General features: G+C 33.9%; 2 protein-coding genes across 3 annotated transcripts in view; both read right to left on the bottom strand.

Moving 5' to 3' along the window:
- Positions 1–5,553: 5,553 nt before the first annotated feature.
- On the bottom strand, positions 5,554–7,265 carry LOC138179089 (tigger transposable element-derived protein 2-like). Its single transcript, XM_069111527.1, has 3 exons — positions 6,307–7,265; positions 5,989–6,220; positions 5,554–5,697 (listed from the first exon to the last, which is right to left on the bottom strand). Exons 1-3 carry the CDS (start codon positions 7,263–7,265, stop codon positions 5,554–5,556), a joined length of 1,335 nt encoding a protein of 444 aa, XP_068967628.1.
- Positions 7,266–13,028: 5,763 nt separating this feature from the next.
- The window catches only part of LOC138179420 (uridine phosphorylase 1), a 46,440-nt gene continuing 32,697 nt past the window's right edge, over positions 13,029–26,771 (bottom strand). For both annotated transcript variants that reach the window (XM_069112203.1, XM_069112202.1), the window contains exons 2-6: positions 25,376–25,499; positions 19,265–19,426; positions 16,180–16,365; positions 15,531–15,863; positions 13,029–15,370 (exon numbers count right to left, since the gene is read on the bottom strand). In XM_069112203.1, coding sequence (XP_068968304.1) covers positions 15,188–15,370; positions 15,531–15,863; positions 16,180–16,365; positions 19,265–19,426; positions 25,376–25,499 — 988 coding nt within the window. In that variant the 3' untranslated portion in view covers positions 13,029–15,187. The remainder of the gene's footprint in view (positions 15,371–15,530; positions 15,864–16,179; positions 16,366–19,264; positions 19,427–25,375; positions 25,500–26,771) is intronic.

The following is a 26,771-nucleotide window of genomic DNA, read 5'->3' as shown; positions in this document are numbered from 1 at the left end:
AGATGCGTCGAATTCTTGTTTAGCGATACGCGAAGCTCGCGAGACGTTCTCGGTCTCCGGTTCGCTTTCGATCATCCAACGACACGAATTGCGACCGAAATGATGATGAACAATGATTCGAAAGAACGGAAGAGAACACCTTGTTGCTAATTATTTAAGAATTATTCCTCGTCGAAAACACGTCACACACACGCGCGCGCATACATACACACACACATATACACACACTTGTATAGACGCGTGACATGTTTGGAAACGCGCGACACGGCCATCCTCGTTATCATCGAATCGAAGAAGCTTCGCTGATGAAACGTATGCTCAATACGCGAATCGAATCGATGCATTCCTTTCTTCCGGGGCCGAGACGAAGCATACGGCGCGCGCTCGTGAAGCGGAAGATCAGGACGCGCCTTCACGCGTCTACCTAACGTAACTTAAGCGAATGGATTTCGTTCTTTGCGGATTTAAAAGAACTAAACGACGAGACGAGACGTTCTCATTGCCCCCACCCTTCTTTTTGTTTCTGTTTCTAGAGAGTGAGAGCGAGAGAGAGAGAGAGAGAGAGAGAGAGAGAAAAGAAAAATAAAAAAAGAAAGAAAAAGAAATATTGTGATAGAAAAAAAAAGCGTAGCAACTTAAGGCGTTATTAGTTATGATTTTAAGCGATTAATTAAACTACCATTTAAGGACGCGAAGAGAGTGAAGCAACACAGGATACATCGGCCAAAAACATCGGCGATCCGCGTGAGGATCGCGATCGATAAGCTGGACGCTCTTATCGCGCCTCCAGATGTCCGTGGCAGCGATCACCCAATCTGAACTTGTTAACGATCCTATATCAATCGCATGCACGCGATATTCGCGCGACGCTAATTATTAACTGCGATCTCTGTTCAAATATCGGTTTTATAGCTGTCGATGAAAGAGGCTGATTAAACGATACGATGGAATTACATATACAATGTACGTATTCATATATACGGTAGATGTACGATTATACTTTACATGTAACGCCGGTGGAAACTGTCCCTTTTAACCCGACCCTAAGCCCGGTTTTCCGCATGCGTCATTCCGATTGTTCTTCGTGCAAGCCGTTTCTTCTATTCTTTTTCTTTCGAAATTCAGCGCGACCGCGATGTTGCTTCAATTCCGATCGTCCAATGTTTCAAGCGACTGGTGGACAAAGCGATTTCAAAAGATCTGTCCGTCGTTCGGCGTCAGTTTCCCAAGCTCTGTGAAACAGCGAGGTGAAATCTCCTAACTTCGAGATCGAGGAGCGCCCGTAGAAAACACCGTAGGTAGCAGAAGAGTTGAAGAATTTTAATTTCTTATTCGAACGTGTTCTACGTTCCAATGAAGACACTGCAGTATGACATTTGAATGCAATTTCGCGCTCTAAATGGTCATCGACAGTGCTGGAACGCTACAGAGGAAAATGTCAATGCTGATGGACGTCAGTTAATCGTTTTTTAGCTTCTGTCTGTGGCATTCAGCTTTCTTCGCATCGAAGAGGCTTTTTTACAGATACATCTTCCTTTTTCGTAAATTTGTACAAATTAAAATTGCATTTTTGATAAATTACATCAATGCATAGGTTCCGTTTGTTTTCCAAAATACTCGTTTCACCCTCGCTCATGGTATTTTTTACAGGCACTCTTCGATCAATTGAAAGCGTAATCGCGTGACGTTTGTTACGGTGGGAGGTTCTCAAACATTTTGAAGAACGTTTTACAATTTCAACGCTGTTACGCCTTTTCAGAGTGGTTTTTCCACTCCACTCGATCATCCTATAGTTAACGTATCTCCTAGCTTTAAGGAAGATATTAGAAAATTATCGTTAACGTGTGTAATTTCCCGTTTTAGTGCTACGTGAAAGGTTTTCGTAAAACGTTCGAAGCGAACTTGCTACGCGAGAGTTCGTTCAGAAACTTTTCACTTTTTTATTCGTCAACGTAGATCTGTTCGAAGTATTCAAACTACGAAACCGAGGTCTTCGATGAATTTTAATTAGGATAAAAAGTAACTCGAGATACGAGCGGTAGCCTAATGAGACGAGTAAGATTTCACGAGAATTATAATTGCAAAATATATTTATATGAACAGATGAATAAACTGTTCGTTAATAGTGTGGCAAAATGGAACTTCAACTTATTAATTGGGGGTTACAGATGGTAAAAAAGTGTTGTATCGCGCGTTCAAAGTGTCCCATTGTAAGTAATTACATTTATCGACGATATTCTATTCTGTACTTGTTAGAAGATATCGTGAAGTTCTAGGAATCTCGATCGTCGTTGTAATTTCAAGATATTCGAGGTGAACGAGTTCGAGCAAAGAGATCGTGGTATTCGTAAAAGTAATTTCTTAATAGCCTTTCCTCGTAATTTATCGCGGGAGCATTGACCAATAATCAGTTCAGAGAAATTACGTCTCTAATGACTTCAATTATGGCCATTTGTCAGACATATGCAATCTTTCGCGTTCGCCACTTAAACAAGAATATCAAAGAAACATTTGACTTGAGAATGCCGGGAAATTTATTTGATCTCGAATTCGCTAGCGGTCATTTCCAATTAGAATCTTTGTTCTTCCGCGTTGTTTTCTGAGTCGTTAACAACGCTATGAAAATTTTACACGCGAATCGGTGTCGATAGATAATTGGCTGAAATAACATTTCATTTAAACAAACTACCGGTTACACTACAAAAACGAGCGATTGTCTCAAATGATTGCAGAGATAATTTATCTTAATAGTTCCCTAAGAAGTATACAGGTATCATACAATTTTTTACACATTCTATTCCAATAAGCGGATAAAAATAAAAAAGATCATCGAATATTTTAGAAGACCTAGACTAAGATCATCAAAGTACCAAAAAAAAAGAAAAAAAGGAAACAACACAAAGCAAACACAGTCAAAATGACCGTATCCGAGGACCTATCGTAGTATCAGTCTGCCCACTCGCGGCACACGATACTAAAGAGAAAATTCGAAATGGCGAACGACGCGTTGTCATCGTTCAAAAAAAAAAAAAAAAAGAAATAGTCCAAGATAAATATTAAACGGGTAACAAAACACAATGAAAATAACCAACGCTAAATTATTCGTAAAGAAGGTGCTGCCGAAAAATGCTTGCGTATCGAGTATATATGTATAGTTTGCGAATCGATCTTTTGAAATCTATTTGTATGGAAATCAGTAGTGGCGATTTTCGTGGCCAGAGTCGATCGATCGTTGTCGAGGAACCGAGGACTTCCGTTTGGATCGAAGATACGACGAAACGATCCCCCGTTCTCCACAAATCCACCCCCGTTTCTAGTGTACGTAAATAATGTTACAACGGCCGTACGTAGACTTTCTCTCGACGATCACGTAATCAATAACCGATATAGAGAGCGCTATAACGATTTTTTATATCGACAGCGGTTACTACTGTTTTCCACGGTTCTTTTTTATACCAAGTAGATGGAAGTAGCGGTGTAATACTATACGGCCTACTTTTCCACGAGCGTACAGTTGCTAAGGTGAACTGAGCATCGCGAAAAAGGGATACCTTTCTGATTGTGAATTCGGTCGTAAACGGAGGCATCTCCAACCGGGGCACCTCTATTTCCTCTTCCTTTTATCGATCGTCAACCCTCGACTACAGACCATCCACCTGCCATCCGAAACTGAATTTTCTCTTTCGTTATCGCGATTCGCAGTGCAAACTTTTGGAATCTTGTTTGATGATGGCTACGTTTCATCGTAAAAATATTGACAAATTTACATATAAAGCAATTACACGTGTATTAGATTCGTTTTTATATTTAAATTTGATAATTAAATAAGTAACATTGCCGAATAATCTACATTTTGTGCTTGAGGTTTTTTTGCGAAAAACGCGGACGAGGTTTGCAGTCGATGGTTGGTCGATCGATCCAGCGAACGTTTTGTAAACCCAAGACGCATGATCTTACGTTATAATTCTCCCTAAATGTATGGATCAGTTATGAAAATCCACCTAGCCTAGTTTGTATGCCTGTTGCAATTATTATTATTATTCTTATTATTATTATTATTATTATTATTATTATTATATGATTATCGTTAACGTTAATAATCAGTGTCGTTCTACTGCTATTATTCTTATCATTACGTTTAATTACTTCTATTGCTACGATTATTGTTACTCGTCGTTATTACCATTGTCATCGCCACGATCGAATTAAAAGGAAAAAATAAATAAATAAATAAATAAATAAATAAAGGTAAAAAATAGTATGCCCTATACTCGGTATCTGTGTCGAAAAGACCTATGCATATATTAATGGTTATCGCTATATATGACTAAAAGCTCCAGTACAGTAAGGAACATAAACAGTACACTCCTCCCTCGTCCCCACACTGATAATAAAGAAAATTGACGTCGTTCGATGAATCCATAGTAAAACGAGTAAAATAAGCGTCCACGGCAATTTGGTCGTTCGAATATCGTGAAAAACATTTGAACAAAAAAAAAGAAAAAAAAAGAAGAGAAAAAGGAAAATAGAAAGGAGAGAACATCCAACGAATTCTTTACACCTTGGCTCGACGACGAATCGTCGTTTATCGAGTCTTTCGCGTAATACTATGGACGACGTCGTTCTCACAGAAATTTTGTACGTATATTATAGCCTCCATTTTCGTTTCCAACGAGAAATAAAGAAGAAATAAATGAATAAAACGAAACACCGATGCGAGTATGTACTTGAGAAAACTTGAGAGACAGAGAAAAAGAGCGAGAGAGCGAGAGTGTGAGAAAGCGAGCGAGCGAAGGAAACAGACACGATAATCGATTCTTGCGAGACTCATTAAAGCATAGAGAACGTGTATACTGCACGTTCGGATGTGCGATGGTGAGGAAGATCGATGAAAAGCATTGTATTCATCCCCGACACACAACTATTTATTTGTACATTATTTTACCGAATAAACGTGCATCTTTTGCATCCTTAAACTAACAGCTGTGTCATTTGTCCTTGATTAACACTTCCCGAGCTGTCCGACCGACAGCTCAGGCGCAGATTCTACCTGGCGCCGGCTCTGTTTCGGTTTAGACTCTCCAATGCACATGTTAGTTAGTAATAAAGCTAGAAAAATTTACCGTATGTCCAGTTGGAAATATTGTCAAGTAGAAATTAAAGAAAAAAAAAAAGAACGTTGTGGCTCGTGTGAAGCGCGAGTCGTGACATTCAGCAATTCGTAAATTTTCGAAAATACCAGTAATAATTATTATTAGTTACTATCGTCATTTTCATTCTTTAACATATTTCAAAGTTATTTACATCGACGAGATCGCCATCCTCAATTATTACATTTAGTTAATTACTTACAATTACAATTTATATTGATATTTGTTTCTATATCATATAATTTTATCAATATACATTTAGGTCCAATGCAAGTTTTACACTGATTAATCGCGTATCTATCGGCTTTGGCAGGTACTCGCACTAATAAATATCCGCTGATATACAGAATGAGATACGTAGATCGGAACACCTAAGTTATGAAAAGAACTACGCAGGGCAAGGTTATGCTATTTGGAGCAGCACACGCAGTGGTAGATAATGTTTCTTCTGAAAGTCATTATTTAAATAAGATTTTATGTTCATCATCATTTTTTTTTGTGGGCCATATATTTGTTTAATACATTCATCGATCCATCTTGATATTCCCTGTAAACATTTAATTTAACAATTACTTTAACTCTAATTTGCTAAATTGAAAGTATAAAGTTCAAAGAGAACGTAAGTACGCGTTCCACAATTTTCTTATAGCTGAATCATATTGTTTCATAACATATTTTTTAATATACACGTCTTAATATAAGCAATTCCTCCGAGTTATATTCATTTTGTGCTTCAAACCATGTAGCTCATCTTTGGAATCTTTGAATGAGAAGGCCCATCTTCATTGTTGACAATATCTATGTTTCCAAAATCTTGAAGAACTTCGTCGGTTTATACCTTCATGACTATATCATGTATGCTTTCAATTTTAAACCAGTTTAACACACAGACTTCATGGCATTGTTTGCATCCACGTAACGTATGCAGGTATGCAGTTGTTTCTTTTATGTCTTTTATTAACATATATATGAATTCGTCACAACTGGGGTTATGTCCTAAAAGGATGTACCACTCGCTTTTCAGCATTGCATTGTCCACGTATGACCAAGCATCATGTGCCATGCGGCAACTATCCCACAAGGTTAATCTTTTATGGGTTTGTATCACTTCTTCTTCGGTAATAGCATTAATGTTACCACTAATTCTCTTCGGTACATTCGCTTGAAACAGGCGATTACTTCATCATTCATTGGTTGTATGTCTGGTGGTATGTCAAATGGAAAACTCATAACTGTAACGAATGTATCTTTTCCATTTAGATCTTTAAGATCGTGAAGTAACCTAGTATTATCTAGTAACAACAAAATTTTTTGCCTGCACCCGTTCTTTTCTTGTCTTTCTTTAACTGATTTTAAGAAATGTTCTTCGAACCATTGATTGAAAACGATAGTGTCCATCCAAGCATTGGCGTTTACTTTGTAGATAGTTGAGATGCCATCTGTATTCAAAATGGCTGAACTTTGCGGTTCCGTAATGCTGCCAATTATTAGTACCGGCAACTTGTGGCATCCGGTAGCATTTGCACAAAAAAGTACAGTAACGTAATCTTCGCACATAGCTTGGTCTCCTGTCGATTTCACACGGCTAACAATCGAAGTTTCTTTTGGTACTGCTTTCCACATCACTGGTGTGTACCTGACACTGTAAACGTTCTGAAATGTGATCCCGTTGTTTTGTAGAAATTTTAGAAAATAAGCTTTGATGTCATTCAATGCAGCTTTAGTTTGGGTTGGAAAATATCTTATTACTTTCGCATTAGGAATACCGTGACGTTCTGTAAATTTTCGCAACCAGTCCTTAGTGGCTTTAAAATCAGGATCTATGTTTAAATTTCCATTAAATTCCAGAGCTTTTTTCTGCATGTCTAGTCCTGACAATTGCATTTTTTCTTTCGTACACCACTGGTAAAGAACTCTTTCTAAATTCAACATCCGTAGGTATGGTAAACGTTTTATAGAATAGTCAACAGCCCCTTCGTTGAGATCGAAATATTTTTTAATCTGTTTTCTGTGTACATATACATTGTTCACGGTGGACGGTGAAATACCGTACATTCCTGCTACGACACTTTCAGACTCGCCTGCTTCTAACATCTGAACGATTTCGTATTTCATGTCAAATGACAACATTAATCGTGGTTGTTATTCCTCCGTTATTGGTTGAAACGTTTCGAATGTAAATACCGCACAAAAATGATGTGACGAGATTTTATTTCGACAGTTATCGTCGTCGACGATTTTGATAGGGGGAAATAAATACTATATGTATTAAACATGTATATAGGCATATACGTATATACGTGTATGAGATACATTATACAGAATTATACAACATTCTGATGATAGAACGTTCAGATGATGTACGTACGCAATGTATAATCGAGGTTATGTTGTACATCAAAATAACAAATAATATTCGACTAAGAGTTGATAGAAGCAAGCAACACGAAAATAAGAATTCATTATGAGATTATTATGAGAATAATAAGAACAATTTTATTTGCAAATAGCTTGCAAATAAATAGTTTTCTGTAACTGAATTTATACTTCTGTACATCTTATAAACGGTAAACTTTTTAAGAAGACTAACAATTCATGGATTCTACGAATATTCCAAACGTTCTTTTCATGGATTTATTTTTCGAATATTTTTGCATAATTTGGTAAATGGAAAAAATAATAAATATAACTACGAAGATAAACGAATTAAAAATGAATTGTAATGTTGTGATCGTGCTTCATTCTTAATATCGAGTAATTTGAAAACAGAGTATTTCTCCGTAGAAACTTCAACGTAGATTCTATCTATGAAATTTAAATTTGTCGAACAAAGCGTTTCATACTTTCTACATAAAATGATTACTACTAGTTTTAGCTTGACTCATTTTAGACATTTTGGTCCATCTTTGTCTCATAGCGAATTCCTACCTTGTAATTTAAACGTGTGTAATTTAAATATATAGGGTCTTCATACGAGTAGTAGCCAGCTTTTTCTCTTATAAATGATAGATCTGTGGGGAAAATGAAAGGATATACAATTTTATCACTTTTTATAATCAACGTAATAACGTACATCATTGAGAAGGAGTACTAGAATCCCAATTTCTCGCTCTGAAGAATAAATATAACCTATTGGCATCGTAATACAATTGTAATCTGTGGTATATGTTAATCTTTCGTTTGCAATCCTGAAAGTCACTATCTTACTTCGTACCGTTCAAATCCGTTTATTTGAAATTTAAACACGTTGTTTAGGAAATTGCTCATTGTTTTGTAATTATAAGAATGGAACTTATTCACTTGAAAATATACATATTTATCTATATCTGGAATAGTAGACAGTCGTATTGAACATGTTCCTTAAACTTGTTGGATAAGAAATATTGGTAAATGTAAAACTGTACGCAAAATTTAAACATTTCTTTTATTTTCAGTCTTGTATAATCTTGAGATCTTGAAAGAAATTATGTATTGTATATCATACATGATTAAAATTATATTAATGTACGAAATAATACTGTATAATACAAAAAAAATATGTCACATTCTGTTTGAAAAATTACAAATCATCATTTTCAGGAAAATATTGTAAGCATGAAAAATTAAAATATATGCCATCATGCTGGTCGCAAAATGTGCTAAAAATGTTCCCACGATAATTTTTTTTTTCGTATACTTAACATTTACGGTAAAAGTATTGACCAGTAACTGTGTGACCACCATGCGTAAAACAACTAAGCACTAAGTACACTTTGACTTTAGCTATTTTCAACCCTTTCCAACGAATGTTTACAACAAGATAAACTGAGAACATTTGCATCTCATGTTACTATAAATTAGCAACATCGTTGCAAGTTTAAGAATATTTACATTGTGTTCAAAATGTACGTAGAATTACATCAGCAAACCGTGGGATCAGCAATTCTAGCATCAAGTTTTCGCATTTTCAAATCCTTTTTTGGAATTGGATGTGCACATCCTAAAGCGATACTAACCTCTTCGGCGATCATCCATACAGTGATTCGCCGATTTGATAACACAAGTTTTCGAACCCATAGAATGTTCTCACCGGTTTGTAAGGTAAAAGGTCAATCCTCATGAGCTTCGTCTTCCATTCATTTTCTGTTGCTTCCTGAAACTTTGTCAGCCTATTGTAAATGACTAGTGGCTTCATAGTATTTACTCCATATGCTTCTTTTAGCATATCAACCAGTTCAGTCACTTTTCTCTCGCGTTTTAGGACAATTGACGCAACTAAGCAAGGTACCTTAGTACTGAATAACAAATTACTGCTCAAATAATGAGAAAGATTGTCGGCGACAAAAAGCCGATAAATAGGATATCGGTCGGTAAGCGTCAGCGATAAAAAGCCGATTAATAGGCTATTGATCGGTAAGCGTCGGCGACAAAAACCGATTAATCGACCATCGGTTGGTAAAGTGTTAATATGCACGTAACAGAGTTGACCATTAGTTAGAGTAAGATCATTATTGAAATAAATTTCATAAGTTTATCCGTGGGATTATCGTTTATTATTCGTAACGAATTATTTTAATTTAATCTTACAAATTTATTTTTATTATTTGTTTGAATAACGATCGCAGAATCGTTCGAATAAGAACACGAACGATCGTTTATTTCCACTGAATTTTTCACAGGTATGTAAATACCGATACGGTTTTTACTATTAACCATCTGCATTCGGAATTTTATTTCAATTTCGTTACCAGCAGCTGCCAACGCTTTTAAGTGTTTTATTTGAAATTTACTTCAACTAAAAACAAGACAATTTGAGCAAATAAAGGAAGAAACAAATTCACTTAAATACCAGTTTTATTCACACTATTGTTGTATTTTGTAATTTTTAAGTGTATGATATATGTTGAAACAAATTTCCAGGATGCAGTCCTGCTTTTCTTTCGCACGTTGCACAAAAAAAAGTGGGACTGAGAAAATGCCGAGTTGGACTCGACAAAGGAGCTCTTGAGATAAAAACTGATGTCGAGTCACACTCGACATAGGAGTGCAAAGGGTTAATTTACCAAACGAGTAATTTACCAAAGAACGATAAACATTCTAATGTGGAATTTAAAAAAAGTTCGTTACAAAAGCTAATGTTACCATCTAGTACCACGTCTATCCTCCATGTGACACATAAATATATATACATAATACATAATTGTATTCGAATAAATTGCACGATTACATTTTTGTCTGTAATAAATTTTCACAAGAATAACTTCGTACTCTGATAAATACTTGTTCGATTGAATATTTTCTGGTTAGTGGCGAATGAAATTTGACTGCTTATTTTTATTCGTTATCTGTTGCTCGCATAGAATATTGCGCAACACATACGTAACAAGCTTGCACATAATTCTAATAAAATATTTAGTTAGATATTTTCAAATATTTTAATACATTAATTTACACGAATGATCTTCCTGCATACTTTTTTATTGCTTAACTATCAAATGAAATAATTTCATATTTTATTCGATACTTTGTATTTGAATAAATATTCTACACATTACGTCATTATCGACATCATTTCAGTATCCTTAGGAATATGATGACGTATTATTTACGAGTAATTTAAATTAATAATACGATGAATCTCAAAACTTACGTTAATTTCCGCAAAGAACTGTTCGTTAACTGTCGTCCCTCGGATGTAAATGCTGCAATCTGGTTCTTGCTTCAGCGAGCAAAAGGTCTTAAATCTTCTAAGAAAGACTTTAATGCAAAACTGAAACGAAAAATTACGTATATCAGTAACGATCCTCACTGGTGTTTCCCTCGATCGTAAGAAACATTCCGATAAACAGACACGATCAAATGAAAAAATGATTCAAAGGATATAGCAGGATTAAAGAATTGATTTTACGTCATCGATGGACAGGCGTCTGTAAAACAGGTATCGTTCAATGTAGTATTAAAGACATTTACATTCTTTTCACTTCGTTATAAGGTGTACAAAAAAAAAAAAAAAAAAAAAGAAAATAAAACAACTTTGGCTAAGTTCTTGTACTTTTCAAAAGACATGCTCCTTAATTTTGTTTATCCAATTAAAATGAAAATTGCGCTTACAGATATCTTTTAGATTTGAAATAAAAACTTGAGAATTAAGACTCTATAAAAGACACTGCATGGTATTAATTCCTTTTTTATTGTCCTTTTATAACATAGTGCACAATAAATAATGTTATGTATATATATATATATATACGTATACATATACATTATATATACATTATATATATATATATAATCCATCTGTCAGAGTAATTGATCTCTAAAAAAAGAAGACAGATTAGTTATATCATAAATAGTGTTGCATATAAATAAATACGTTCACAGTGAAAGGACAGCGATAGCTGAATAATATTAATGAACTTACGCTAAACACCTTTCTCGTCGATGTTGCATCGATTAAGTAGTAATTTCATAATGTTAAAAGATACCGATATAACAGTGAAGAATTTCTCACGAAATGGTAGTACTATTTCTCATGAAATAGTAGGATATTAATAAATAGACAATAAGTATCGACAATATGTCATAGGCATGTATATACGACTGAGAAAAGTCATTTTTTAAGTTGAATACGTGTATGTATAATAACATTTGGTACTCCTCGTAATACTTCTCATTAATTTCTTAATACGCATCACAGATATGTCGTTGTTTATAGAAAACAAAAACATACAAGTAATAGTGTAAACTCAACTTATTCCCATTAATCTCTAATGTAGGCAACTCGAGATACCATAGTTTCGAAATATATTCAATCAATCCAATTTTAGATTTTAAGCTTTCACGATGGTTCACGATGCATGTCGTGCTTCTCGCTTTACAGAGTCAATCGCGTTATCCCTTGGAAAAGCGAACCATAATGTTCGCGAAACGTCAACGCGAAACTGCGACAGATAACGCGGTTAATCCCTGAAAAGCCAAAAGTCGACATTGATCGGATCTGTCCGTGTTACAGAACTGCAAGTAATCGACTGGACATCGTTATAAAAAATGCTTACGTACGCGTGCACGCGTGAAACGAGGAAGAAAATGCGTGTCCGCTTTTGTACAAGTCACTTGGTTCGCTACTATCGAATAAAAGGATAATTTCAACTCTGTAAGATCTATTTTCCTAAATTATGTATCTGTATATAGTTTAGGCTGTTGGCAGAACATTGAAATCGATTCAAGACACTTCATACGTCGATTGATAAATTTTGTCTACGTGGATTTCGATTTTTTTTCTTGCAAATCATTAATCGCGCTAAGGTCAGTCGCCGTCAACGCTGATCGTTATTTGATTACGCGGGCGATCGAACAGGAATAAACGCGTTGAAACAAATTCGATTTCAAGTTCTGTCGCTTATTCTCCGCGAATTTAATATTACGGAGGTCAATTTTTACATTCGGCGCTCAACAACGTCAATGGAGGTGCATTGTATAATTATATAACATTGCTAGCTACGATATAGTAAACACGATACAACATGGGAATCGGTAATCACAAAAATATAATTAACATACCGAAGCACCGCCGTGTGCAACCTCGAGGCTGAACTATAATCGTAACACCAACAATTTTTATTTAACAATTACGACGAACTCTTATGCAAAGTTATACAATAAACATTAAACGGGGAATTGTGCGTACCGTGTGATACAATGTTACAAGTGCTAATGCATTAGTTTCTTTTCCCCAATCAGCGAACATTAGCGTTCGATCGTTTGAACGATGTCGATCTAGTTTAAAAGTAGTATAAAAAGAAAATTTAAATCTTTCTAAGATTTTTATGTAACAGTAATTAAATAAAAAACATAAAATTAATTTTACTAGAACCATACAAAAATTTATAAAAGAATGAACACCATGAACAATACATTTATTAGTTGATATAATCTACTTCACATGATTTACTTAAAATTCGGTACATTTAGCGCGTGGTAGTGTTTTTGCACAAAAAATTCATCCAACTTTTCATGATGTTAAAAGTTTAGAAAAAAATAAACTTTCGTCAAACATTTACAAGAAATGTAAAGTTTGTCCGTTCCAGAAATGTTTTTCGTTGAACACATTTAGAGAATCCAGAGTTCATGAGAACGCAGATTAAAAATCTTTGAATATTTCCTACTTGTCATTCCATCACTTCAAAAAACCGAAAATAATTCCCATTATGTTTTATTTCCGTTAACAAAATAATTAGTACGTATGAAAGCAATGAAAACTTTCATGATACTGCTAAAGCCTAATACTAAACTCTTGTTTTCAGAAAATAAGATATTTTACGTTTATAGTAAACATTTAAAAATCATCGTTACAATAGTATATAATAATGCAGTGATTGATTACTTTTAGACGTTTCATAAATATCTAGCTTAATTTGCCGACTTCTTACTTTTATTCCAGAACAAGAGTCGACATATCCTTCAATCAACAAATTTATATTAATACAAAAACACATACACACCTTAAAAATATATATAATATGGAATTCTTGCGAATATAGCCACTAATTAAAAACGTTAACTACATTTATTTTTCTATTTAAACTTCTTACGGAGTCTCCGTATCTGTTTTTTTTTCTTGCGTTGAGATAATCGTAACTGGTTTGTGACCAACTATTTTAACGTGTTTATTAGTCATAGAACTTCAACTAGTTATAACGTTGAAACAGGATTAAGAATTTTATTAAAATAAATTATTCTTCAAATGTATTTTTTGGCACTAGGAAGCAAAGTTCCAAAGAATAAAACGAAAATAATGACAGAAATTTTGTTACTATATCTGTTTCTTTTTATTTTTGAATTCTTAATCCAGTCTCGATTGAATCTTGAATGCCGAGGTTGTTTTTATATATACGCCCATAATATATGGTATACATATATGTAAAAGAACCTCAATCGCATCACAAACGTCAGCTGAACGAAAGCATGCTTTTATTTAACTATGTGGAATGTGCTGCTAGATTTCTAATCAACTACTAATACACAGAATCTTAACATTATCGAGTAAGATATTTCATACGTCCTTAAAACATAGCTAAAGGAATTTGCAGTTTCATACTTAATCAATTTCATAATTAATAAAACTGCGAGCACCACAGGACTACAATAAACCATTCATAGATCCGTTGTAGAACTTCAGCACATCGTGTACAAAATTTTTCAAGATTCACATGATATTTTCGTAATTAAAACGTAAAGCTCTCTTGGTCGATAAATGTTAAACTTCTTCATATGTCTTCGCATATAATTATAATTGCAGTCTGAAATAAAACTTTCAGAAAATACATAGACAATAGATATGTGGCCAAGTGTGGTCATTACGAACGTACGTGATGTACTTTCGTAATTATTTTTTTTAATACCTTGCTGCTTTGTACTTGGATCACAGCACCATAATGTGCAGCGAAACTGATGAGGTTTGTGACTCTTTGAGCTTTTACTTCGTAACTATCGTGAAACTTAAGTGCAACTTACAAATTTTACATTAAATACTACAACGACACATAGGTACGCAGTGTTGGAAACTTAGAAAATGATGTAATACCAAAGAAACACATTAAGAAACTTTTTACGACGCTGAAGTAACAGCGTAATATGTGAAATAACAGTTGGTTTTATATGTCAAATTTCATTAATAACTCGACATTGATAATTAAATACACAAGATTTACAAAAGTATGTTTACAACGTATATGGTAATCGAGGTTTTACTTTTCTATGTAAACTCTTTCCAAGAAATACTTTGTACGTAAAACCTACACGCAAAAAAGAACTAAATAATAGTTTAATTTATAAAAAAATAAGAAGGAACATCTTTCTTTCTTTTTTTTCTTACTAACAATAATATTTGTGACTTGAATGTATATAAAGAAGTGAAACGACGCCCGATCAATAAGCTAATCGTTGGTAGAATCAACTAATGCGTGCTTTTTCATTGTATTTTAACAGTACATTCATCTGTTAACAGACTCCATAACAGATTTTCGTGGCAATTCCTTTAGTCTCGGGCCGTCTCGAATTTAATCGTAGTTTTCAGATTCCTGTTGCACCAGTTTGAACCGGCGCGGGCTTTTCACGCACATTGATCCGTGGCCATCTAAGGAGAGGCGGCCTTTTCGTTGAAGATATCTCGTTATATAGCGTGCGACTAATTGTTGCGGTCTTATTTGCCATTCATTCAGAACTTCTTTCGGTGCCAGTACCTACATAGACAATGGTCAATTTAGCACAAACGATCAATAACAGATCCTAACGCTGAAACTACCAGCATATGTATATCACATCGACCAATTCGTAATTTTTCATGGAAATTTTATAAATCTCCAGCGATACATTCTAAGTATAAAAATTATGAAAATCTACCTGATCGCCTTTGAATCGATCTAGCAATGTTACGCAGACGACAGCAGACTTAATGCCCGCTAAATGTGTGAGTGCCCCAAACGATAGACTCTCCATCTCTATATTCACCACACCAGCTTTGTGCAACTTGTTTAAGTAATCCATCTTATCGTTTTCCGTGAATTCACAGAATGCACCGTCCATGCGCCCTTGTCCTTCATAGAAGTCGTCAGTACACATTGTTTTACCGATTACGGTGTCATAAGGATCGTCGCGGTGTGCTAGAGCCTTTAGATCGCGAGCTAGTTGTCGGTCCAACTTGGCAGGCCTCCTCACCACTTTGCCGAGCACAGGCTAAAAACAAAAATAAAAAGGAACAGTCAGAGGTGGACGCGACTTTATAAAAAAAATAGATTTCCTACTCGTTTGAACAATCTACGATCAAGGAACTTTTAATGTAATCGTTAATGAAATTAGTTGCTATTTTGCTATTAGTTGTTAATTAGTCGTTGATGGAATTATAGACTATGTTTTATAGCCATCTATTCTTTGGAAAAGATTGGAAGTTTAAACAACGCGTTTCAACCAAGACACGGCGAGTCATTCACTTGATCGAAGCGTGAGGATTGCAAAGCTAAGAACAGGGAAAAAGAAAGCAAGAACTTCTTACCACTTCCAAGTACGACTTCAGCATTCCATCGACTGCTTCCTCGGAAATTACCACGGTACCGCCTTCAAGGCCGATCCCACCACAAGTACCAATCCTGAAGAATATCGGATCCTTCACCTTCGCGTGGTACATCAGCTTGATCATTTCATGAAGCAAAATTCCAACCGACGGCATGCCCATTCCATGCTAAACAGAAAATTTCCTATATTCCTCCTATCGACGATATTTTTCTCTCTTATATTTATGTTCATATTTTTAAGTTTATGGCAGGTACTTAGACCGCGTATGGTCAGTGAAAATGCGAACGAGGACGTGTAAATATCCAGCGAGGCGATATTCCATTGATTTTCGTTGATTTTTTGATTTTAGCGACAGGGAGATTTTAATACGACGCGATTGAGGACGATTGTACGATATTTTGTAGCCTCTGATGAAGCAAATTTCTGTATGTTCCCTAGATCCTCTTTTAGACGGTCTTCTAAATTTAAAACGCTGAAAAGAATGAAAAAGTTCTGAACTTTGCCGTCCAGTCATCGCAACGCGATAAAGTGGCGCAACTTCTTTTCGCACCACTTGCGAGGATGAACTTCTCTATGGCTACGCAACTTCTTTTGTGTTTCTCGCGTCGTTTGACGTGTTGTCGCGTCACACGGATGATTTGCACAAAGCGTCGATAAAAAATAGTTTGCTCCACCAGCCGAGTAACTGGTGCATGGAGAAACCCATGGGAGAAGAGAAGCGTGTATGATTATCGTGGAAAGCTCGACTAGACGTTCTCCCTTCTACTGGAATCTCGATGTTGCTTTATGCTCGAACGTGTGACTTGTTGCTGACCAATGATTCCTATTACGACTTACTATTACGGTTATTCGTCGAACGAAACGCATATGTCGTATCTAGTTTGGAATCTTTAGCTTTGAAATTTCTAACTACTCATTTTTTATTCCTGTGAATAATTAAGAAGCTTTTCTGAGAAAAGCACTCTTAAAATAAAGCGGTGAACCGAGTAAACTACGTTTTATTTCTAGTTTTTTAATATTAGCTACGTTTGCATTGATAATTGTAGTCAGTCTTAGAGAATTTTCTTCTTTTTCTTATTTGCGAGATAGATAAAAATTTCATAACAATTCAACCATTTGATTAGCATACTCACGCAACTATTATTTGCAAAAGGCTCTTTTTCAGAAATCTCCTTACAGACTTTCGACAGAGTGAGTTAATTAAGGAGTCAATTAGCTCAGCTACGATCTCTGAATTATTACGTTCTGACGTGTACTTTGTTTTAACAAGTAAGAATACTTTTATGTTTTAAGGAAAACTTTAATATGAAGTCAAAACGAGAAATCAGACATATTAATATCTTCTTTGTTCTGTTAAGAATAACAGAAAGCACAATTAGATTGAGAGTAACTGAAATAACGTACCGGATAAAACTTATAAAATTCACAAAGTATCAAATTTAATTATAAATTATTGCAGTGTTCTTTCTTATTTTGCGTTAAACAGGAAAGAGGTTTGCTCTCTTCAAGCAAATTATTTCAAAGTTAAAACTATCCGATTTCGATTAATTCGCTTTTAAAGCATCGTTGAAACCAGAAACTGTTATCGCAATTATGCAAAGCTTATGCTTCGTTTATAATTAGAATGTGATTTAAAGCTAAAACTGTACACTTTCTCTAATATAAAACCTGAAAAGAAATGGCTCCTTTGAAGAAAGTAATTGGATGGAGCAGATAAAACGAAGTAAAAAATGTTGTATCGATTATTATCGAAGATATATATCTAATTAAGCAGAAATACTGCTTATGAATTTATTTAAACATGCACAATTGAGGATTTAGTGGAATCGTGGTATTCCACAAAAGTAAAAAGAGTAATATCGTAGATGCGTTACAATAACTGAGGCCATTGGGATAAGAAATTTAATTAATGAAATATTTCTTTATATTACCAAGATCATAGAATATTTTTTGTTTTATCTCGCTTCTAACATGTCGATGAAGAAGACCATCGCTTTTCAACAATACATACATATATACATACACATCAATCGTGTAACATCTGAATATATTAATATCAGAAAATTAAATTGCAATAAAATATTCTGCATTATTTTCAGAATAATTTTGAACACATCACTGGCCAAATTATTAATTATGCAACTATATTAATATCGTAAACTTAAGCAAAAGCACAGAATTCTGTACTATTTGGGAAATAATTTTGAATACTTTTATGTACTTCATTTAATTTTGTTATGTCTCAATTATCTTTTGAAAAGTGATTTAATTTGTATTTTCCACAAAGTGAGATATATTCCAGGTAATTTAAAATCAGGCAATTCTAGCATTTATCTCACGATAAATGTAGCTATTTACTGCATCAATTGGATAAATTTGTTCGAAAGTAGCTACCTTCCAGCCTATAGAAAATAATCTTCAACATTCGTTGCTCAACGTTCTCTCATTATTTTATCACAAACTGGTCGTATGCATGTTCTATCTAATCTTGGACATACAATTCTGATTAAATCGAATCCAAGTTAACCGCGAGCAAATACGGTGAAGGCATATTTCATTCAGTTTCAATAAGCTTTTCAATTTCACCTACGTCCTGTTCTGTCCTCGAGAGACGCTGAAGCGTTCCAATTTAATTAAATTTGGATCGCACGATTGTGTAAATACCCAATTTTAACAAATCTTAAAAATTCTTGATTTACGTTGTTTACTGTAACTCATGATGCAAAGACGATATTTAAACCTGAAAAACATGATTTGAAGTAAAAACAAAAAATAACGTACGATAAAGCGTGACGTATTTCCAGCGATTTGCTATCTTCATTAATTACTCATAAATTACTTGTAAGCGAATATTTGCTTCGAATAATAAATATTATAACAAATATTCTACTTTGGATATTTTATGTATCTGTTACTATGTATATATATTATTTTACAATGTATATTAATGCATATTTGCAGCTTAAAATTCCCCACAAATACATGAAAATCCGTAGTCTCGTGAATATGAAAAATTCCTAAAGGAATAATTTTCGAAAAATAAACGTAATGTCAAGTATACTCACGCTAATAGAAAGGACTGGTCCGACTTTATACATAGAGTAACGATATGAATACTGGCTAATATCAAGAAGTGTCGTGCCTGCCGGAAGCTTGTGACCTATTTCCTTCATTATGAAGTGAGCAAAATCTTCCATACGCTTTGGTGTTCCTCCCATGCACACGAACTGTAAACAAAGTTATAGAATTAATTACATAATTGAAGAACGCTTATAAAAAACATTGCAAGTGGCAGGAGACAAGGTTTTCAGAAGGAAAAGAAATCTTCTGCATTGACACGATCCAATTTCATGAAGAAGAAAAGTGTATCTGTATAAAAGCCTGTATGCGCCACTTCTCAGTTGTAAAGAAAGCTCGATGTTCCATTACAAAAGTAAAAAGGCCATTAACCAATGTCTATTAGCAGCTATATCATTTTCTATAGAGGTGAAGCTGTTACACTATCTTTCAGCGTTGTTAATAACTATTTAGAAAGGGAAATTGCACTGAAATTATTTAAAAAATAAAATTTAAGTTAAATACTACGACATTCTCATTGGTACGTAGAATTTTCCAATAGAAAATCAAAATTTCTCAATTTTGCCACTTACAGTGCTTTCGACGAACATTCTTTAAGGGGGTATTCTGGTCTAGAGGCATGAATTTCGGGCGATTTTTGAAGCTCTGTACAAGCGAAACAAAAAATATTTTTGCTATCCTTCTTTTTAGCATTTGTTTATTGATATTTCGAGATTACGTAAAAAATTCACTGAAAAAAACTCAATATTTAAAAAGTTACGAGCTAGCAAAGTGGGTGCTGCCAAAAAAATGAGGTGTCGTGGCGTGCATGATATCAACCCTTCTGGTCATCTGAGACAAAAAATGCGAACGGATTCTTAATTAGTATGGATGCCGCTATCGTTTGAATCTTGGAAAAGTCGATACAACATTTTTTCACAAAATAACGGCCGTTTGAAAAAAAATTTCTTATTTCACACTTTTTTTTGACAATTCCGAACGTTTAAAAAATAGTAATATTAAAGATTTTGAGCTGAGCGTGATCCGCACGATAGAGGAGTATATAAGGAATATTCAGACCAAATTTAAAATAAATCGGTTCGTTAGAACTTGAGATATCGTGCACGCTAACTCGAAAAAAGTAGTTTCGAGAAAAACACATTTAAAGTTTTGAGACAAGTTTACTCGGACAACGTCTATCGTCTACTATTCATTTGTTTCGGTCAGACCGGAGCAGATGCCGCGTTACAAAGATGGCTGTAACACATAAAATAATTGAAATTTTGAAAAATCCTTTTAAGGGCATATTCTTGAATGTCTAAACTTTGGAAATATGAAAAAAAATTTTTCGATTTTTTCAAATTTCTAGACCAGAATACCCCCTTAATCGCATCTATCCAGTTTAATGTTTTAAGTACGTTATCCACAGATGAATCTCTTGTAGTGGTTCCAATTCTCTCCCTTCATTCATCTAAACTGTATTTATTGGAACATAGTTATGCCCGTTTAACTGAATCCACTAACCCAAATTAATCCACTAATTTGAATATTAATTCATATTATTCGAATGGGAAGTGATAAATAGAAAGAATCAATGAACTTTTATTATGTCTGCTCCCTATCAAGTTCAAATAAATGCAATTCTATTGTACTGTATTGTGTTTCATAGCTGTGACGTGTGGAGAAATATTTCCCTCTTATAGTATCCCACAATAATGCTCTTTCTCGTGTCACATTCAATTAAAAATATGTAGCATTTCTGATTATTTAACATACTCTATGCCACGATGCTTTCATCTGAACTTCAGGCTATGTGCAGTCAGTTCTAGAGAGTTTTATTTTTAATGAAAGAAACTTCGGTGCTTCACGTAAATTATGGACTTCAAATATCCTATACAAACGTTCATTTTATACCATAAATTTTAACATATTACCGTATCGGGTATTACAAGTAACAAAAATGAATCTTTTAACGATTAATTTACTTCGTTCAGCTTTGGAGCAAATTAACGAGCACCGAAATACTTCCGTGAATCACTGTACGCCTGTATCGCGCAATTATCACATCCGGTACAGGTGCAAGAGTTGGAAAGGACAGGTACTTTAAGAAAGATGATGGAAAATAGTTTTCCATGCGTAGCTCACAAGCTGCCATAGGTGTCATAGTGCTATAGCTGGCAGAGGTAGCTCGCAAAAATCTAAAAGAATTACATTTTATTATTATGGAGAAAAATACAAATTTTCGATCAAATATACAGATATAATTATAACGAATATAATCAAATATATAAAACAGAATGGAGCATCGAAGAGTTAAAAAATTATTTCCAACGTCTAATTACTTAAACAAAACCAACGGAGCACGTTCCTCGGATGCTGTTTGTAATTTGCAACAGTGGAATTGCTCTTTTCTCTAAATGGAACATAGAATTCGACAGTGTACAACAGTTGCCGAGCAACGTACGAAATAATACCTCGAGGATTACCGCCGCTGTCTGTATAGCCGAAGCACGCGCATGGAAGTTTCGCCTATTGTTCTATTTAGGTCACGAAACATTGTACTTTCTTTTAATGGCATATCCTTCAATGAATGTGAATACGTTGTGTAAACGCGGCTTCACTGATAGCGTAAAAGAGATCGTGATAAAAAGAATGCGTGCTCGTGGCTTGTACGGGCTGCGAAACGTTAAATGGCGTAATAATATACACGACGTAAATGTGGCGTCTATAGCTCAAACGTGATTCATTTGGAAGCTACGAGAGGAAAGCTCGAAAAGAAATTCGACGTTTATTTAAACGTTAACCGGCGATGAACAAATCTCTTTGGGTTCTCTCACAAATAACGAGTTATTTAGTGACCTGTTAACACATCACGAGTCACCTCTTAACCAGAAATGTTTGGGATTGTGAAATAACAGATTAGAAGAGATAAGTTAATTTCGTCATTCACGTTCATTCTTCTAACCATTAACATCATATGACTTATGTTTTCGATAGAAAATATCCGCAAATGAAGAAATTCTTACGTCCAAGAAATTGAGATCTGATGGATGAGTTAATTTGCTTTTAATTTTAATAATAGTCAACAAATCTTCTATCTTTTATGTTTTGCTTCGTTTGCGTTAAAAATTAACTACCACAGAATCTGGATTATCAAGAAAATCGATTAACGAAACGATCGATAAAAAATTTGTGCCCCTTGCAAGGAAATCTGGAAAAAAGAAGAATAGAAATCGAAGTCTGAAAGAAATCCTTACTTTCTTACTTAAAAATTACTCTCCTCGTTAACGCTAGGTTTACGGACATTTCGGTTGCGTTAAATTAACGCGTACACCACATAGAAAACTTTAAAATTAGAAAACTTTGAAAAAAATGAATTTCGATATATATTTGTCTCGTTAAATGGATGAAAGTCAGTACAAATGTTAGAAGAAAAATGTAAACGGTTCGTGTAATTTCCCTCGTGAAATTTGAAATGCGTCAGATTGACGCGTAAATCGATATTTATTAATAGCAATATTTATAACGCTGCTCAAAAGAACAGATAATCTTTTCTTCTATGAAAAATTATTGTCTGATCATCTAAACAGTGGATGCCATGATCAACTCTGTACGAGTGTCATATTTAATTTATAGTCGCTAGAACTAAAACCAATCTAAAATTGATTTGTCTGTGGATTAATGTAGGATTCTGTGATTTTAGCTACAGTAAACAAGTTGGACTAATAATTGTTAACTGTTCTATATACGAAGTGTACATACATAAGTATGTTACAACTACATGCTAAAAGTACACTATTGCCATTTATTGCATCATTCTAATATTACACAGATCACTGTTTATGTCTATCAATATTAGGGAAATAACCAGGTACTTGAAATCAGAGAGATGCGAGTAAGGTTTTCATCATTTCCAAGTTAAAACTCTAATCCTAGCAACGAGACTAAAGATTAGATTAAAAATGTAAACGTTTAAAAATTTCTCAGATACAAATTTTCAAACTTAGCCTTCTTCGTTTCTTTTATGTAAAATACAGTGACTACGAAAAGTATTGGCACATACCCATTTTCCAACGAAATGTTTTTCATTGGTATTTATACAGAATTTCATTCTGATATTTTTGAATGTTTAGGATTACTCGGAAATAGTGACACTAAATGATGTGAAATTTAGTACACCTAGTTCTAATTAGTTAGTATGTAAATACTAAAATAAATACGATAGTGTGCCAAAATATTTTGTACCCAATGTAAACATATGGTAAGTATATCTATTATGAGCCACGACTCTTGGCTCCCTTTATTATTGCTAACACCTGATAGTAGATAAGTTCACCTGATAAGACAAATATGATAAAAACCTGGTGTTCGGTTACATGATGTAATTGTTTTTTGATCGTAATAGCAATGCGAAATAAAAATCAATAGATTAACTGCAACTGCTTAAGCTCGAACGATATACAATACGTAGGAGAAACAATAGATGACAAGATGACAAGTGTCTGCCGCAGAAGCATTTGCCATTTATGAAACTCAATTGTTTCTGAAAATCCAAGCAAACAAAAAGTTAAAATAACTTGCGAAAGGATACGCAGAAGAATTTCATCAAAATTATATCAAATAAATTTGAAACGAACCTGTTTAAATTTGTGATTTAATAAAAATAGTGATTCATAATAATTTATAACAATGATTTACAAATATTGCTTTATACATATTTATTGCTATCATAATTGTTTTGCTGCACTTGCACGTTGTACGTACCTTGTTTCCCAATTTCATCGTAAATATATGTTTTGGTAAAATTTTACAATTACAAAGTTTTTCATTATCATTTTCAATATCTTGCGATAGATATAAATTTAGTTAACTCTATTTGCTTCATCCTTAATATAACGAATATAATTAATATCTAACGTTAACATTCACTGAAAATTACAAAATTCATCGTGGATAAGATAGACCACCGATAATTAACGATCGATGGAGCAGAAATTTATAAATAGATAATAGAGATAGTAATACATCGACAATACCGTGTACAACACACATATTGTAGTTTCGAACGTTATGCAAATTTACGCTTGGAAATACACATTGCAGCACTTCTACATACATAGTTGATTGTTATCGGTAGTATTCCATGTTAACCAGCTATCAGAAATTAGTCATACTTCATCTCTGAAAATTCGACTGATAGAGATTACTATACTGCACGCAGAACCCAAACATAAACATTGCAATTAGCCAAGAAAGAGTTCGCACAAGTATAGAGAAAGAAATTGGTGAGATTAATTAAGTTGACAAACATATTCGAAGCTGTATGCGGTACGAGAATCGAAATATCTTTTAAATAAAGTAATAAAAAAGGTTTTTGAGGTCGTTGTGACACTGTAAAACTACTTCTTTGGGAGAGAAATAAGCCTCAATGTATTTATAGATAAGTTCAATATGTTTTAGAAAGCACCGATGTTCTGGCATTGTTTCAACTATATGCGTCAGGAGTTTAAAGGTGCACTGACATTAAAGTACGTTTCTAGGAATAGCGTGCGTAATACGTAATTAATATGCAACGATCTTTGAGGCAATTAATAACGTAACATTTTTTTAAGTTACACGACAATATGCGAAAAACTACTTGTTCGCATCTTTTATAGGAATTATAGAAACTTTTTCGTACAAATCAAAATAGAGCACGAATATGAAAACTTCACGTAACAAGTTTTAGAAAATTTCTCGCGTTTATTTTTCATTAGAAAAATTGTTACGCAAGGGACATCCACTATTACATGGTAAAGCACTTAATGGAAGAAAGACAGAAAGAACACAGTTAATGGAGTGCTAACTAAAATTCTGTTTCTACAAATGTAGTTTACATAAAATAAATTCTACTGTATATAAAAAAAGCCTTTTTTCTAGAAGAAAAACGTTCTATTATATTACATTACAGAGCCCTTCTTATAAAAAGAGAAGTCTCACTATACGTCAAAGAGTGTTTTCTACAGGAAAAGGAGTTCTACTATACATAAAACAAAGTTCTTTTTACAAAAAAAAAAAGGAGTACAACTAAAGGTAAAAGTTTTTTCCACAGAAAAAGAAGCTCTACTACTTTGATTTACCTTAACGTCGCCAAACATTTCAACGAGATCGTGGGAGCCGCTACCCAGAGCAAGATGATACAGTATATCCTGATCCATGAGCTCGATGTTTGGATTTCGAAGTCGCACAGATCCATCTCTATATCTAAAAAACGCGAACAGCGTGTTAAAAACATATAGAACTTTATGCGTTGTGTATTAAAATTTTTATTTATTTAAGTCTTGTAAATAGAAATGTATTTTTCTCGTGTGCAAAATATGTACCTTCGTTACTGTTTACCGAGTTAATCGATTGATTGTTTACGATTACACCAACATGTTCGATATAACTATACTGTCTTTTATTCATAAGAAAATTACGTACTTGTTTATTTATACTATAATAGAATAAGTGCTGTCCATTATAGTACGCATTAATTACGTATTATTATAATATGTAATAACTTGTAGTTTAATGCATGGTATGTATATGGCATATGTATGTGATACTACATAGGTATATAATTCGGTTCTGCAATGTTACACAATATTATTATAAATGTATTATTTACTATACTCTATCTATTAATCCACTGGGCAAGGTATAATTTTGTCATATTAACGTTAGTTATTATGCATCGCAAATAAAAACTTACCATTGAAAAATAAATTATTGATATATAGAATTGATGTTGTTCTATCATTTTATACGATAGGATAAATAATTTAAACTACTGAATCGATTATAGCTGGTAAAAGCAGAGAAAATAAAATTCCATTGATTTCCTTTTTTTAAGTAAATTCAACATAATCCTGCCAACTTCTCTTTGCAAGCAGAATATTCACCCTCGCAACCCCTGACGACGAGGACGAAGAATAAACCGATGACTGCGTGTGGCAGAATTTTATTCAGTTCTCATAATATGAAACTCGTCGTGCCAATTTGTGCATGAGCAGTACGAAAACGAGTGCGATGATTGCACTTTGCAAAAATGACAACGAATGTTTTATTATCATTAAACGAGTCAGTTCAACGAATACCTATGTTATACGAGAACAATTGATATTTTGATAATTATAAGACACGTACGCTTTCTATGATTAACCTCGCATAAATGAATTTAATAATCATAATTCATAGATGAACTTTGAATACTTATTTATATTATCTCAACATCATAAAGGAGGATACTTGCACAATTCATGCGTAGTCTTCTAAAAAGAGAGGAAATATCCACAAAAATATCCACTACCATATTTACCTTCATAAGCGTTAAAATCTGAAGAACTTGCTTCAGTTACATCAGAACTTACAATACTTTTAAGATAATGTAAAATCATGTACGTACGTGCATTGAAACAGATCACAAGAGCTTTGAATCAGATTCTCTGAAACTTTAAAAAACTCGAAGAACTGTTTCAAAAGATGAGTCGTATG

This window comes from Bombus flavifrons, chromosome 4 (genome assembly GCF_040668555.2).
Source record: "Bombus flavifrons isolate JBK064 chromosome 4, iyBomFlav1_principal, whole genome shotgun sequence".
Lineage (NCBI taxonomy): Eukaryota > Metazoa > Arthropoda > Insecta > Hymenoptera > Apidae > Bombus > Bombus flavifrons.
Note: the sequence above shows the minus strand (reverse complement) of the source record. Positions and strands in the feature narration are given on the sequence as shown.

Bases quoted from the DNA above. Each gene is read 5' to 3' on its own strand.
- LOC138179089 (XM_069111527.1), bottom strand. From the start codon at position 7,265: ATGAAATACGAAATCGTTCAGATGTTAGAAGCAGGCGAGTCTGAAAGT. The intron at 6,221-6,306 runs GTACCGAAGAGA...CTTGTGGGATAG, and splicing joins ATCGCCTGTTTCAAGCGAAT to TTGCCGCATGGCACATGATG. The intron at 5,698-5,988 runs GTATAAACCGAC...AAATGTTTACAG, and splicing joins TACATGATATAGTCATGAAG to GGAATATCAAGATGGATCGA.